Genomic DNA, 14,354 nt, shown 5'->3' on the forward strand with positions numbered 1-14,354 from the left:
AGGGAGACGGGGAGACAGGGAGAATGGACAAATGTAAAAATGTAAAGAAAATTTCCTAGCTCAGCATGTTGCGTGACTCAAGTCCACTTTACTACTGTTAAGTCTACCCAACTGACAGCTGAGTAGTTTGGCTAAAAAAAATCTCTGTGCTAGAGATAAGTTTTGTCAAGTTGTTGCATTTATTTCGTAACTGACACATCATGCAGATGTTTTGTCATTAGTCTACAGTAGAAAGTGTAAGTTGGCTAGTGCAGGTTCCAGCACAGCAAACGGAGTCCTGAAACCATTGGGGAGAAATCTCACAGACTCTTCCTTTAAGATGTCGCAACAGTTGTTAAGTTCCTCACTGGATTACAAACATACAGGCACAGAAATCAGGTATCTAGTCATGGCCATTTTCTGCTCAGTGGTATTCCTTGGAATAATACTGCTGGTGATATGGGCAATGTTAGAGTCAATGAGGGCAAAGGAAAAATTAACTGACTTTCACTGGGGATATCACAAAGCATAAACAGGAATTACAGCAAATTATTCAGTTCAAATAATAGCAAGGACTTACTAAATTTAGATACAGACTGCAAACCTGCACCCCAACCGACAGGATAAGCATCAAGTAAGTTTCAGACATAGAAAGCATTGCCTGCTTTGCTCTATACCCACTGTTCTTCAGCTGGCAAGGAACGCCTCTTCATAATTGCATACTTGGAGAGTGACATTAGGCAGCAATGGCTAGCCTTCTACTTTACCATTTTGATTATTGCAGAGTATGAATGGAATGTGATGGAATTATGATGGCAAATTAAGTTCAGATGATGACCAGATCTTGCTACATTCATACAACTATCTGAACATCCATCAAATAAAACAGTATTGGTGCCCTAAGCACGAGGACTCCTTGGGTCATCCAACACCAAGTTCCTTATCGTAAACTGGCCTCACTAGCACAACCAAATGAAAGAAATACTGAAGGATAGAGAGATAAAGGAAAACTATTCTTCCCCAAGACCCATCTGTCTTCCCAACTTGAATGCAAGTACATCAGGTAAAATTCACGGAACAAAAGAGCTACATGATTTCCGTTAACTTATTCCAATCATACCAGTGCCCAAGAGCAGGGTGAGCTGCCGGAACGATTATCATTCAGTTGCACTCACATCTACTGTGATAAAGTACTTTGAGAGGTTGGTGATGGCCTGAATTAACTCCTGTCTAATCAAGGGTCTGCATCGAGGGATCAGCAGCAGAAAGGGTGAGCAGTTTCAAGTTACTGGGTGTCAACAGCTTTTAAGAGCTATCCTGGATCCAACATATTGATGCAATTACAAAGGCAGCAGCAGCTATATGTCATAAGAAGTTGAGGAGACATGGTATATCATCAAGACACTCACAAATTTCTACAGATGTACTGGGAAGAGCATTCTAACTGTTGCATCACTGGTATGGAGGGGCCACTGTAGCTTTTCCCAATCCTGAGCAGAGGGTTTGACATGCTGAGTTCCTCCAGCATTTTCTGTGTGTCGTACTGGATTCCTAGCATCTGCAGAATGTGCTTTATGTTTCATATAAAACAAGTTGTCAGCAAAATTTCTCACAGATGGTACCACGGAGAGCATCCTAACTGGTTTCATCGCCATCTGGTATGGAGGGGGCACTGTAACGGATCAGACAAAGCTGCAGAAAGTTGTAAACTCAGCCAGCTCCTCATGGGCACTAACCTCCCCAACATCAAGAACACCTTCAAACGGCGATGACGCAAAAAGGCAGCATCCATCATTAAGGACCCCCATCACTCAGACATGCCCTCTTCTCATTGCTACAATCAAGGCAGTGGTACAGGAGCCTGAAGACACACACTCAACATTTTAGGAACAACTTCTTCTCCTCCACCATCATATTTTTTGAATGGATAATGAACCCATGTGCACTAACTTTTTCTATGCTTTCTTTCTGCACGACTTACTTAATTTTTATGCAAGTTGCTTATTGTAATATACAGGTTTTTTTAAAATTATGCTGTCACAAAACACCAAATTTCCCAACATATGCTAGTAATATTAAACCTGATTCTGATATCAGTGCACTTACAGGGTGAGCCCAATGGATGATTTGTACATCAAATCAAGCTTTCTGATAAACAGAATACAAACTCTTCATGAACTTTTCACAATGTTAAACAAGAATAATAACTTATGCAACTTTTTTTAAAATTCATTCTTTTGGAATCAGGGAGTCACCAGCAAGGTCAGCAGTTATTACTCAATCCAAAACGGACTAATTTCTGGTAACATTTGCATTCCTTTTGATGAAGATACTCCCACAGCAAGGAAGTTCCATGATTTGCTCTAATTTTCACACTCAAACCAAATACCAAGGGTAATGTGCATCTTGCAGGTGCACAGGTCCCTGAAGTGTTTGTCTTTCTTAATGGGCCAAATTGCCTCCCTCAAAGGGAAATGAAAAAAAAATTAAAATGTGTTGAAAACAAAAATATTATGGAAGTTTCAGATTTTTAGTATATCAGAACATAGTTAGGAGGTTTCTTTTGAAAACTGTTGAACAAAAAGTTCCTGGAACAGTTGACCTTAAAAAAAAAAGCAGATGGAGAAATTAATCTTGAAGTTAGCAACACAAACAAAATGCTGGAGGAGCTTAGCGGGTCAGACAGCATCACTGGAGGAAAATAAATAGTCAACATTTCAGACCAAGACTGGAAAGGAAGGGGTCAGAAACCAGAATAAAATTGTAGGGAAGGGGTAGGTGTAAAAGCGAGCAGATAAGTCTTTGCCCGAAGCATTGACTGTTTATTCCCCACCATAGATACTGCCCAACTTGCTGAGTTCCTCCAGCACTGTGTGTGTTGCTCAAGATGTCCAGCATCTACAGAATCTCGTGTTTTTGTATTAACAGTTGTATTACTTGCTTCATCTCCTCAAGACATCTTTAAATAGCTCATTGCCAATAAAGCACTTCTACTTTTGATAGCATCCAGTTAATATACAGCAAAGCTTCATAAACCAGTGGGGATAAGTAATTAGATAATGTTTCAGTTGATTAAATAGTTACCTACAATGCCTTTTTGAATAGGGCCACAGACATCTGTGTTAATTTAAGTGTCGCAACGGACAATTTAAGGCAATGACATAGAGTTCTCCTGAGACACACCATCTTTACTCAAGGATGACATACTCTCCTTAAAGAAAATGCAAAAAATTCAATTATCATTTGGTCCACAAGAAAGGTTACCCTACAATGAGACCAAAGAGAACAACACTATATTTACCGATGATTAGAAGAACAAGAAGGGGGTCATACTGAAATACAAATTCTAATTTAACAGAGGAGACAAGATGATTTTTCATCAAGGTATACAGCTAGAAACTAAGGTATTAATCTCCTGCATTCTGCTCCAAGGCCCAAGATGTTTTCTGCAAAGGGAGGAATTCTGGGAGAAATTTTAAAGGGACCTGTCTGGAGGAAAATGGATGCCTCCTCGACTCTTTCACAACAAGCCAGGTAAAGTCAGAAAATTTAACCAACATTAAAGCACATCACAACTGTGGTTTAACTGACTTCCAGCATTTGTGGCCTGTGCCATTTGTAGGCATGAAGTACAAAATGGACTTTTGAAAAGTAATTTTAAATGTACAACATGCATAAGTAATATTACAAATGCCCAGGAGGATTCCATGCCTTGGTACATTTGCACAAATGTCAGCAATATCATCAGCTCACAGATTTCTCCAACAACCTCAAATATGAGCCTTTAAGAACAAAAGTTTGAGCAGCTCCCATTTTGAGCTAGGACTTGGACTGAGTGAAGGAAAATTTCTGCAACGAATCTTTGGAAACTTCAATCCTGGAAGGCAATGCTTAACTACAAATTATATGAATAGATTTTTGGACACTAAAGGAATCATGTTATATGGAGATGCACAAAGCCCAAGGAAAAAATGGCTTTTGAGAATAGAACTCCAATGACACTTAATAGTTTATTCCCATGTGTTTCCTTTATGATGGAAGCACTCAATATGGATTACATAGTTTAAAAATGGAATTGTCTCAAGAGTACAAGTCTCAAATGCTGTTTAAAATTATTCACCGTTATTATTTAACAAAGGGGAGGCTATCCAAAATATTTCCTAATATAGATAATTATTGTTATAGGTGCAAAAATGAAGTAGTTACTTTGTCACATATGTTCTGGTCATGTCCCTCACCGAAATCTTTTTGGAAATCTTTATTTTCTACAATTTCTAAAACCTTGAAAATTAATTTACAACCTAATACATTGACTGTTCTATTTGGAATAGTTCCGCATCATATTCGGGGTATTTCATTTTCAAACCAACATGAAATTGCATTCGTTACATTGTTGGCGAGAAGCGCTATTTTATTGAAGTGGAAAGATACCTCTGCTCCTACACTACTTCAATGGTTTTCCCAAGTAATGTTATGTCTTTGTTTGGAAAAAATTAGTAGAACTTTTGATCCCCGATTCGATTTTGAGAGAAGGTGGGACTCTTTTGCCAAATATTATCATTTAATTTGAATTAATTTATATGGTTTCCTTCCAATTTTATGTTATACAAATGTGATTTGGCAGTTGTTGCTTTCTTTTTCTTCTTTTATATATATATATATATATATATATATATAAAATCGTAAGACATATTGCTCTGGGAGTTGGTTCCTAATGGGTTTTTTTTTTTCTTTTTTTTTTGTTTTGTAGTTAGTGGGGGTTCTTTCAGTTAGTTGGGATTCTCTTTTTTCCTTCTTTTTCTTATGTCATTTTTTTTTCATTAGCATATATAAGTTTTTTTTCAGCTTTATTAATTATATATGTACTAATTTGCTGAACTTCTGTATTTTATAGCTGTAGAAGATTATATATCAATAAAAAGATTTTTAAAATGAAAAATGAAATGCTGGAGTAGGGCTTGAGCATACCAATCCCCAACTTGGAGAAGATTTTCACTGAGACAAGTTATTACAAACTAGTGCGAACAAGTATGCAATAGTATGACTATTATAGTTCCTTACCTCCGTTGCTGGCAGAAACGTGGGCTTAAGTGCATCCAGTGTGGATTTCTCTTGACGTTTCACTGTTGCTGAAATAGGACTTGACCTTTTTTGATGTATTGATTTAGAGAGAGTATTCTGCTCACCCAGTACATTGAAGTTACTCATAAGATTATTTTGGCGAGACAGGCTCCTTGTTTTCATCTGGCAATGATTTTCCTTTGAAAGTGTTTTGTCATTTTGCCCTCCAATATTTTGAAGAGCATTTGTGTCAATTACAGACCCTTTACTAAACTTGTCTTGAACAACTGATTCCCCACCTAATTGATCCATTTGCAAATTCAGATGTACTGCAGATGGATATGAATTTACATAATGTTCTTTACCTAACATTTCAAAACAGTATTTATATTCATCAAAATCAACATCAGATAGACATAATGAATTTCTTGAACTTCTCTTTTGTGACAGGTGCTGCTGTAGTTCAAGACGCCTGAGTAACACAATAGGCTTCCAAACAAGGCTATTAGATGATTTTACCAAACATTTTTGGGGTGTGAATTTTACATGCAGATTATTAATAATCTGCTGTTTCTTTTCAGCATCTCCTTGGAAAGAACTTGCTTTAGAGAAGCCATGTTCAGTGGTCAATGACCTTTGATTATGCAAGTAGTTTTCTACTGAAAAATGATCTAATTTTACTACAGGCTGAAAGTTCAAATTGGAATCCCTGTTTCCACATTCACGATGTTCCTGTTTATTTACTAAATTGAGATTTAAGGCACAGTTAAGTAATCCAGACTTTGCCGAAGGGTCTTTGACAAGTACTTTCAGATCATTCGTTTCATGAATTAAGCCAGCCTTGGGAGATACCTGAAATTCTTCAGGGTCATCAGAAAATAATTCTTTACTGTAAAACGAACTGTATGAAGTTTGCTGTCGACCATCATTCTGAACTTGAAATGGACGAGAAGTTACTAGATCTACATATTCAAAATCTTCTACTGAAGCCACAGGTTTATGGTCAGTTTCAAAACCACAAGTACCTTCCAGCTTTCTATGAGACTGTCTAAGAAATTCTGAATAATGTGAAAATTCTGTAGAGGCAAGCTCCTTACATGATGAATTACTCTGTCTGAAGCAGCAAATTTCCACCACACTAGGGAGGTCAGTAGTTTCAGCAGTACAAGGCTCTACACTGTTTTTCCACGCATAATCCTCCTCGTTTTCACTATCAACAGAAATTAAGCATCTTGATGGCTTCTTAATTTTCATTTTCCGAGTACAAGAGGGTGTGCTGGTTTGCAAAGGAAGTCTGTTGAGCTTCTTTATAAAGCTGGGGTTTGACACTTTCATCTTATCAAAACAAACTGATGACTCAGTAGATTGACCTGATCTTCTAATGAAACCCTGGAACAGAAGGTCAGAAAAGGAATTTATTAATTTAGATACAAATACCAGGCCAACTATGAAATCAACATTCAAATTATGTTTTTAATTACTGCCCACAAATCAGTTGCAGAATCTGGTGCAGAAAACAAACTGCTGGGGGATCTCTATAGGCCAAATAGCATCTGTAAAGGAAAACAGACAGTCAACCAGCTGAAGGGTCTAAACCCACATCACTGAATGTCTGTTTCCCTCTACAGATGCTACCAGGACTACTGAGCTCCTAAAGCACTTCTCCCCCCACCTATGTTTTACAATTTCGATTTTCCTTGAAATGTAAACCATTATTTTTGGACCAAGTTAAATAACTGTATATCTGTGCTTAATACCTTAATCTGCAAAGCAAATTAAAACAGAACCATAGGTTGGTCAGGTTTAAATTTGATGAAGCTGAATTATGTTCCATACACACAAATCTGACAGACCCAAAATTAGTATCCCCAAATGCAAAAAGTTATTCATATTTGTAAACAATACTGGAAAAATGTCATATGGCAATCACAACCAAACTAATCATAATGACAAATAAATTTCAAGCATGATTAACATTCTGTGCTCAATGTGCAACTTTTTTTGTTCATTCCTTTGGAATCAGGGTGTCACCAGCAAGGTGAGCAGTTATTGTTCTAGCTTAAGTGTCATTGAGCAGTCAATGGACTGACTTCCTGATCCACTGCATTCCTTTTGGTGAGGGTACTCCAAAAGCAAGGAGGTTCCAAGTTTCATTCTCATGGCAATGTCAATACATTTCCAAAGATAATGTGCATGTTAGAAGGGAACATGTACATGAAGCCCTTTCCCTTCTTAATGGTAGTAGACATGAATTTTATTATCCAAACAAGTAACTGCAATGCATTTTGCAGATGGTACATTACATTCTCTGTGTGCCAATGGTGGAAGAAATAAATGTTTAGAGAGTGGTGAATGGAGTACCAATTAAGAGGACTACCTTGTAAAATGTCTACTTTCTTGGATGCTTTTCCACCACACCCCCACGAGGTCAAGAAAGGGATTTAACAATGGAACTGCCATTGAATCTTGAGTAGATTCAATTCATTGACCCTTATTAAAATGCATCATTTAAAGTCTTTAAGAATTATACTTTCCATGGTTTGTTGTTCCTTGAACACAGTTTTAAGTACTTCTGCACAAAGCCAAATTTTTTTTTTGTTAAGAAAAAACCTGTGTCCCCTCCATTAATGCATCACTCACTTGATTTTGATTCCACTTCCCCACTCTGTCCAATCCCCTCACATTCTTATCCGCACCGACCAGTCTTAACCCACATCTTCATTTTGTTACTTTTAAAATTATTCAATAAACTTAATACATCTCACTTCAGCACAATTACAGAATTTAGCCCACAAAAAATGAGAATATCATATCTCAGTTATTCAAATGTGCAACACACACACAAACAACAATTTCCTAATTTCCATTTATATAATACCTAACGTTTTAGGCCATGCTCTCCTGCTTGTAATTTATTTTTTTTTTACTGCAGTATCATCTCTTCCAATTGAATCTTTAGTATTTTCTCAACTTATTCAGATTACCCACTCAAACTTCTGTTATCAAGGAAATACACAGCAACTTCAAATAACCTGTCAATTGACTCTTCAAGTGTAGATATAAATTTTGTTAAATCTGCACAGTGCCCCCTTAAGCTCAATATAGGATCTGTGGACAATTTATTCTTTGTGCATATTCTGCCATTTAATGAGATCAGGGCTGAATGGTGACCTGGAGGCAAAAAAAAAGACTGCAGATGCTGGAATCTAGAACAATGAATGTTTCAGGTCCAGATGAAGGACCTTAAACAAGAAGGATGACTTCCACTTCTCTTATAAATGCTGCCTGATCTGCTGAGTTCTTCCAGTAGTTCATTTTTTGAACTGTGACATAATTCATATCTGTTAAAATAAACTTATCAACTGCATCATCTGCTATTTATCAAATAATTCTAAATTGTCACCATCCTATGTGCAGAAGTTTCCAGATTCAGTAATTACTATTCAAATTAGCCTTGGCTCCCAACCAGAAGAAAGCTTTCCCCCAACTACTCAATCACTTCAATCCAATCATACCATACATTCTAACTTACAGGGAATGCAATACTAGTTACTACATTTTAACCCTTAGAGCCTTGGTTATACTTTGGCAAATTATATTGTTTTCCCTCTTAAATATCCAGAAAAGCACTATAGATACTCTCATCAGTTACTTCGGCAGTTATAGCAAAATGTGTATTTCCTTGCATGCCAGTTCTCTTTAAACTCAACATCCCATTAACCTAATTACACTATATCTGTCTATGATATTTTAATTATCTATGTACATAGGCCTCTTTGATTATCACTCAACCATCACTGCTTTCCGCTATTAAACATTTGAGCTCTTAATGACTTAGTCAACTTTTTCTACTCTTAACCACTCTTCCATATCCTATTTACCAAGACCTATGGTAGTTCTTTTTTCCTTTTGCTTACTTTCTCACTTCATTTTTTACATCATTATCTTCTGAATCAACTATGTCCATTTTATTACACATATAACTTGGACTCCCTGGGGGTTACTCATTCAATATATTAATTTACCATTTTTGAATACCTCCCAGTGTTCAACTTCATTTTTAACAATTTGTCGATTTAATTAGTGCACCACAAATAGTATTTGTGTGTTACATAAAATTAGTGTCATACACTCACGGGCCACTTTATTAGGTACCTCCTGTACCTAATAAAGTGGCTACTGAGTGTATGCTCACAGTCTTCAGCTGCTGTAACCCATCCACTTCAAGGTTTAATGTGTTGTGCATTCTAACAAGGTGCAATGTGTTGCACTTGTTTATCTGAGTTACTGTCACCTTTCTGTCAGCTTGAACCAGTCTGGCCACTCTCCTCTGACCTCTATTTAATGAGGCATTTTTGTCTACAGAACTGCCACTCACTGGATTTTTCTTTGCACCATTCTCTGCACCAACTCTAGAGACTGTTGTGCATGAAAATCCATTAGATAAGCAGTTTCTGAAATACTCCAAATAGTCCATCTGGCACCAACAATTATTCCACAATCAAAGTCATTTAGATCACATTTCTTCCCCATTCTGAACAAAACCTGGATTTCTTGACCAAGTCTACATACTTTTATACATTGAGCTGCTACCACAGGACTGGCCAATTAGACATTTTCATTATTGAGCAGGTATATCTAATAAAGTGGCCACTGATGACAAAGGCTCTTCACCACGCAGTCTGATTATCAAGTTACCCATCTCTACCAAGCTAATATTTTCCAGAAGTCAGAGCATTCCCATAATTCCTACCCAACTAATTATTTCCTTGATAAACTATTCTCGTACATAGCCATCATCTCCTCACAAATCTCAAAACCCCTGCCCACACTTAGACAACTGTTGCCAGTTAACCTACCAGCATGCCTTTGGGATGTAGGAGGAAACCAGAGCAGCCAAGGGAAATCTATGCACTCACAGGAAGAACGTGTAAACTCTATATAGAAGTACCCAAGGCCAGATCAGATATGGGTCACTGGATCTGTGCAGCAAGCCTGCCTTATAAGAACATCACAATAGCCCATATGGCTCATCATGCTTGGTCCATCATAGATCAGAATCATGTCCGATCGTCAAACTCAATGCCACTCTCCTGGACTATCCCCAGATGTCCCAATTCCTCTTATCTTCAGATAGCTATTAACATCTACTTTGAATGCAGCTAATGACAGAGCATTCACAGACCACTGGGATAGAGAATTCAAAAGCTTCACCATACTCAGTATGATTTCTTTGTCAGCCCAAGTCTCAATGGCCTGCTTCTTATTCTAAAATTATATACTCTAAGTTTAGACCTCTTAGCCAAAGCAAAGATCCTCCTTACATCTAGCCTGTGAGCCAGGGAGGAATTGTTTGTTTCAATGAGATCTCTCATTCTAAACTCTATAAGGAATACAGACATCGTTTGTTCATGCCCTCCTCATACGATGTGCCTGCCATTCCTTCATAGCTTCATATCCCTCCACATTACATTCTTTATCTCCTTTATACTTTATTGTCACCAAACAATTGATACTAGAACGTACAATCATCACAGCGATATTTGATTCTACACTTCCTGCTCCCTGGATTACAAATATTAAATATTAAAAATAGTAAATATTAAAAATTTAAATTATAAATCATAAATAGAAAAATGGAAAGTAAGGTAGTGCAAAAAAACCAAGAGGCAGGTCCAGATATTTGGAGGGTACGGCCCAGATCCGGCTCAGGATCCGTTCAGCAGTCTTATCACAGTTGGAAAGAAGCTGTTCCCAAATCTGGCCATACGAGTCTTCAAGCTCCTGAGCCTTCTCCCGGAGGGAAGAGGGATGAAAAGTCTGTTGGCTGGGTGGGTCGTGTCCTTGATTATCCTGGCAGCACTGCTCCGACAGCGTGCGGTGTAAAGTGAGTCCAGGAACGGAAGAGTGGTTTGTGTGATGTGCTGCGCCGTGTTCACGATCTTCTGCAGCTTCTTTTGGTTTTGGACAGGACCACTTCCATACCAGGTTGTGATGCACCCTAGAAGAATGCTTTCTACGGTGCATCCATAAAAATTAGTGAGGGTTTTAGGGGACAGGCCAAATTTCTTTAGTTTTCTCAGGAAGTAAAGGTGCTGGTGGGCCTTCTTGGCAGTGGACTCTGCTTGGTTGGACCAAGTCAGGTCATTTGTGATATTGACCCCGAGCAACTTAAAGCTTTTGACCTGCTCCACTTGCGCACCACCAATATAAATTGGGTCGTGCGGTCCGCTACTCCTTCTGAAGTCAACAACCAATTCCTTCGTCTTGCTGACGTTGAGGGATAGGTTATTGTCTTCGCACCATGCCACCAGGTTCTTAATTTCCTCTCTAACTCAAACTCACCATTACCCGAGATACGGCCTACAATTGTTGTGTCATCAGCAAACTTATATATTGAGTTTGATGGAAACTTGGCTACACAATCATGGGTGTACAGTGAGTACAGCAGGGGGCCGAGTACACAGCCTTGTGGGGCACCTGTGCTCAGAGTGATTGTAGAGGAGAGCTTGTCCCCTATTTTTACAGCCTGGGTCCTATCTGTGGGGAAGCTGAAGATCGAGCTGCAGATCTGAATGCTAAGGCCCAGGTTCCGGAGCTTAGTAATCAGTTTATTTGGAATGATGGTATTAAAGGCAGAGCTGTAGTCAATGAAAAGGAGCCTTACGTATGCGTCTTTATTCTCCAAGTGTTCTAAGGAGGAATGTAGGGCCAGAGAGATGGCATCTGCCATTGACCTGTTGCTCCGGTAGGCGAATTGCAAAGTGTCGAGGTTGACCGGTAGGCTGTGGTTGATGTGTGCCATGACCAATCGCTCGAAGCACTTCATAGCAATTGATGTCAGAGCCACAGGTCGATAGTCATTCAGGCATGCCACCTTGCTCTTCTTCGGCACTGGGATAATCGTTGCCTTCTTAAAACACGAGGGGATCTTAGACTGAAGCAAGGAGCAGTTGAAGATGTCAGCAAATACTCCAGCTAGCTCACTTGCACAGGCCCGGAGAACACGTCGTGGGACGCCATCTGGGCCCGTCGCCTTCCTTGGATTTTCTTAGTGCACAGTGATCTCATTTAGACCCTGCCATAGTCTACTGGCATCCCTCTGGTTAGCCTGGGCTTCCAACTTGGCTCGATATTGCCTCTTGGCACCATTAATGGCTTTCCAGAGTTGACGCCTGGATTCCGTGTAGCGACTGGTATCCCCGGACCTAAAAGCCACAGCTCTAGCCTTTAAAAGGGACTTGACCTCATAATTCATCCAAGGTTTCCGGTTAGGGAATACCCAGATCGTCTTGCGAGACACACAGTCCTTTGTGCATTTCCAAATAAAAGTCCATGACAGCTGAGGCATACTCATCGAGGTTAGCTGCCAAGTCCTTGAATACTAACCAGTCCACCGATTCAAAGCAGTCACGGAGGACCTCATGTGTTTCCTCCGTCCAACGTGACACTACATTTGACACCGTGACCTCCCGCTTCAGTTTCTGTTTGTAAGCCGGGAGAAGGAGTACGGCCTGATGGTCCAATTTTCCGAAGTGAGGTCGTGGGACGGAACAGTAGGCATCCTTGACTGCTGTGTAGCAGTGGTCAAGTATATTCGGGCCTCTAGTGGGGCAGGAGACATGTTGGTATAACTTTGGCAGTGCCTTTCTGGGGTTGGCCTGGTTAAAGTCCCCGGCTGTAATGAGCAAAGCCTCCGGATACCTGGTCTCAAGTTCACGGATGTTGGCATACAGTATGTTCAGAGCACACTCTATGTCTGCCTGGGAGGGTTTGTAGACCGCTGTCAGTACGACCGAGGTGAATTCCCATGGCAGATAGGAGGGACGACACTTCACCAACAGATGTTCCAGGTCTGGGCTGCAGGAGCCTGTCAGTGCCACTGTGTCCGAGCACCACGCAGTGTTGATCAGTAGGCAGACACCACCTCCCCTCATCTTGCCTGAAGACGCTGTGTGGTCCATCCAATGGATCAAAAATCCCTCCGGTCAGATGGCACAGTCGGGGGGTGGGGGGGGGCGCGGGGTGGTGCAGGGGAGAGCCGGATCTCGGTGAAACAGAATACCTAGAAGTTCTGCATCTCCCTGCAGTAGGTGAGAATCCCTTTAAGATCATCCACCTTGTTCTCGATGGCTTGCACATTAGCTAGTAGGATAGCGGGCATAGGGACCCTGAAGCCCCTCAGCTTCAATCTGACCAGCAACCCAGCACTTTTCCCACGTTTCCTCGGTAAGTAGTGCATTTTTCCAGGTTTCCATCAATGCAGTGTGTTGTCAGCTCTTTTAGGTTGGTGGACGAAGCCCACAGGGATCGATCGGCTGGTTGCGTCATCGGACGTTCCGGATCGGGCCGAGCCTTTGGGCTTGATTTCTGAGGTCGGTGGTGGAGGCCTCACTTCCGGCAGCTGTGGATGGCCACCAACGGGGCTTTACAATGGTCGCTCGGAGGAAGCGTCTGGGGCACCTTGAGGTCTCCGCCGTCACTTCTGTTTGATCGTCTGCTCCGGAGAGGTGCTGGTCGGAATGGGCCGTGTCTCCAAGCGCTCCGGCACGGTAGCAGACTGTGGGTCTCCGGGAACGTGGTGGGCCTCGCTGGTCGGGTCCAGGTGCGATCCGGAGTTTAAGGAGCAATTCTGGCGCGGTGTTTTCCAGCTGGGTCAGTTGCTTCGCCAGGGTGTTGTTGATCTTTATCTTGCTAGATTGGAGGTTTAGAAGGGTTTCTCGAGTATAGGATAGTGGAGAGGGCAGTTTGCTCGGGAGAGCTCGCGCAAAGTCGCCAGTTTTTCGTTCTCCTCTCCACTCACAATTCCATTTAATATAATAGCAGCAGATTTGGAAGTTATTGATAAAGATTGTGAATAGGGGACACTCGAACACCTGTCATTGAAGTATCCCACTTGACACAGCATGTCAATTTGAGAAAGACAAACTATCACTCCGCTTTTTGCCAAATTCCCAGAATTATACCAGCACATTATCCCTGATTGCACAGGCTCTAACTTTGTTGATTTACCTCCTCTGTAACATCTTACTGAATCCTTATGAAAATCGATATACATTATAGCAACAGGTTGCTCCTCATCTATTCTGCTGGTTACATCCTCAAAGGACTCCAATTGATTAGTCAATCATGACTTCAGCTCATATTCCAAGCAGATCCTGATAATTCTTATCATCCTTTTCTAGGAGTTCCATTATATCCTCCATTATAGTACATTTACATGTACTGCTGATGATAGACTGAGAGGTCTGCTATTCACAGCTTTCTCAAATAGTGAAGCCTCATTTGCTGCCCTATCTGTAGAACCATTACTG

At 40.4% G+C, this 14,354-nt stretch overlaps 1 protein-coding gene across 1 annotated transcript in view; it reads right to left on the bottom strand.

Annotated features, from left to right (window-relative positions):
* haspin (histone H3 associated protein kinase) overlaps positions 1-14,354 on the bottom strand; it is a 79,633-nt gene that overhangs the window by 38,706 nt on the left and 26,573 nt on the right. Inside the window, exon 4 of the mRNA XM_072254396.1 lies at positions 5,041-6,429. Coding sequence (XP_072110497.1) covers positions 5,041-6,429 — 1,389 coding nt within the window. The remainder of the gene's footprint in view (positions 1-5,040; positions 6,430-14,354) is intronic.

The sequence above is a fragment of the Mobula birostris genome, chromosome 3 (assembly GCF_030028105.1).
Source record: "Mobula birostris isolate sMobBir1 chromosome 3, sMobBir1.hap1, whole genome shotgun sequence".
Classification (NCBI taxonomy): Eukaryota; Metazoa; Chordata; class Chondrichthyes; order Myliobatiformes; family Myliobatidae; genus Mobula; species Mobula birostris.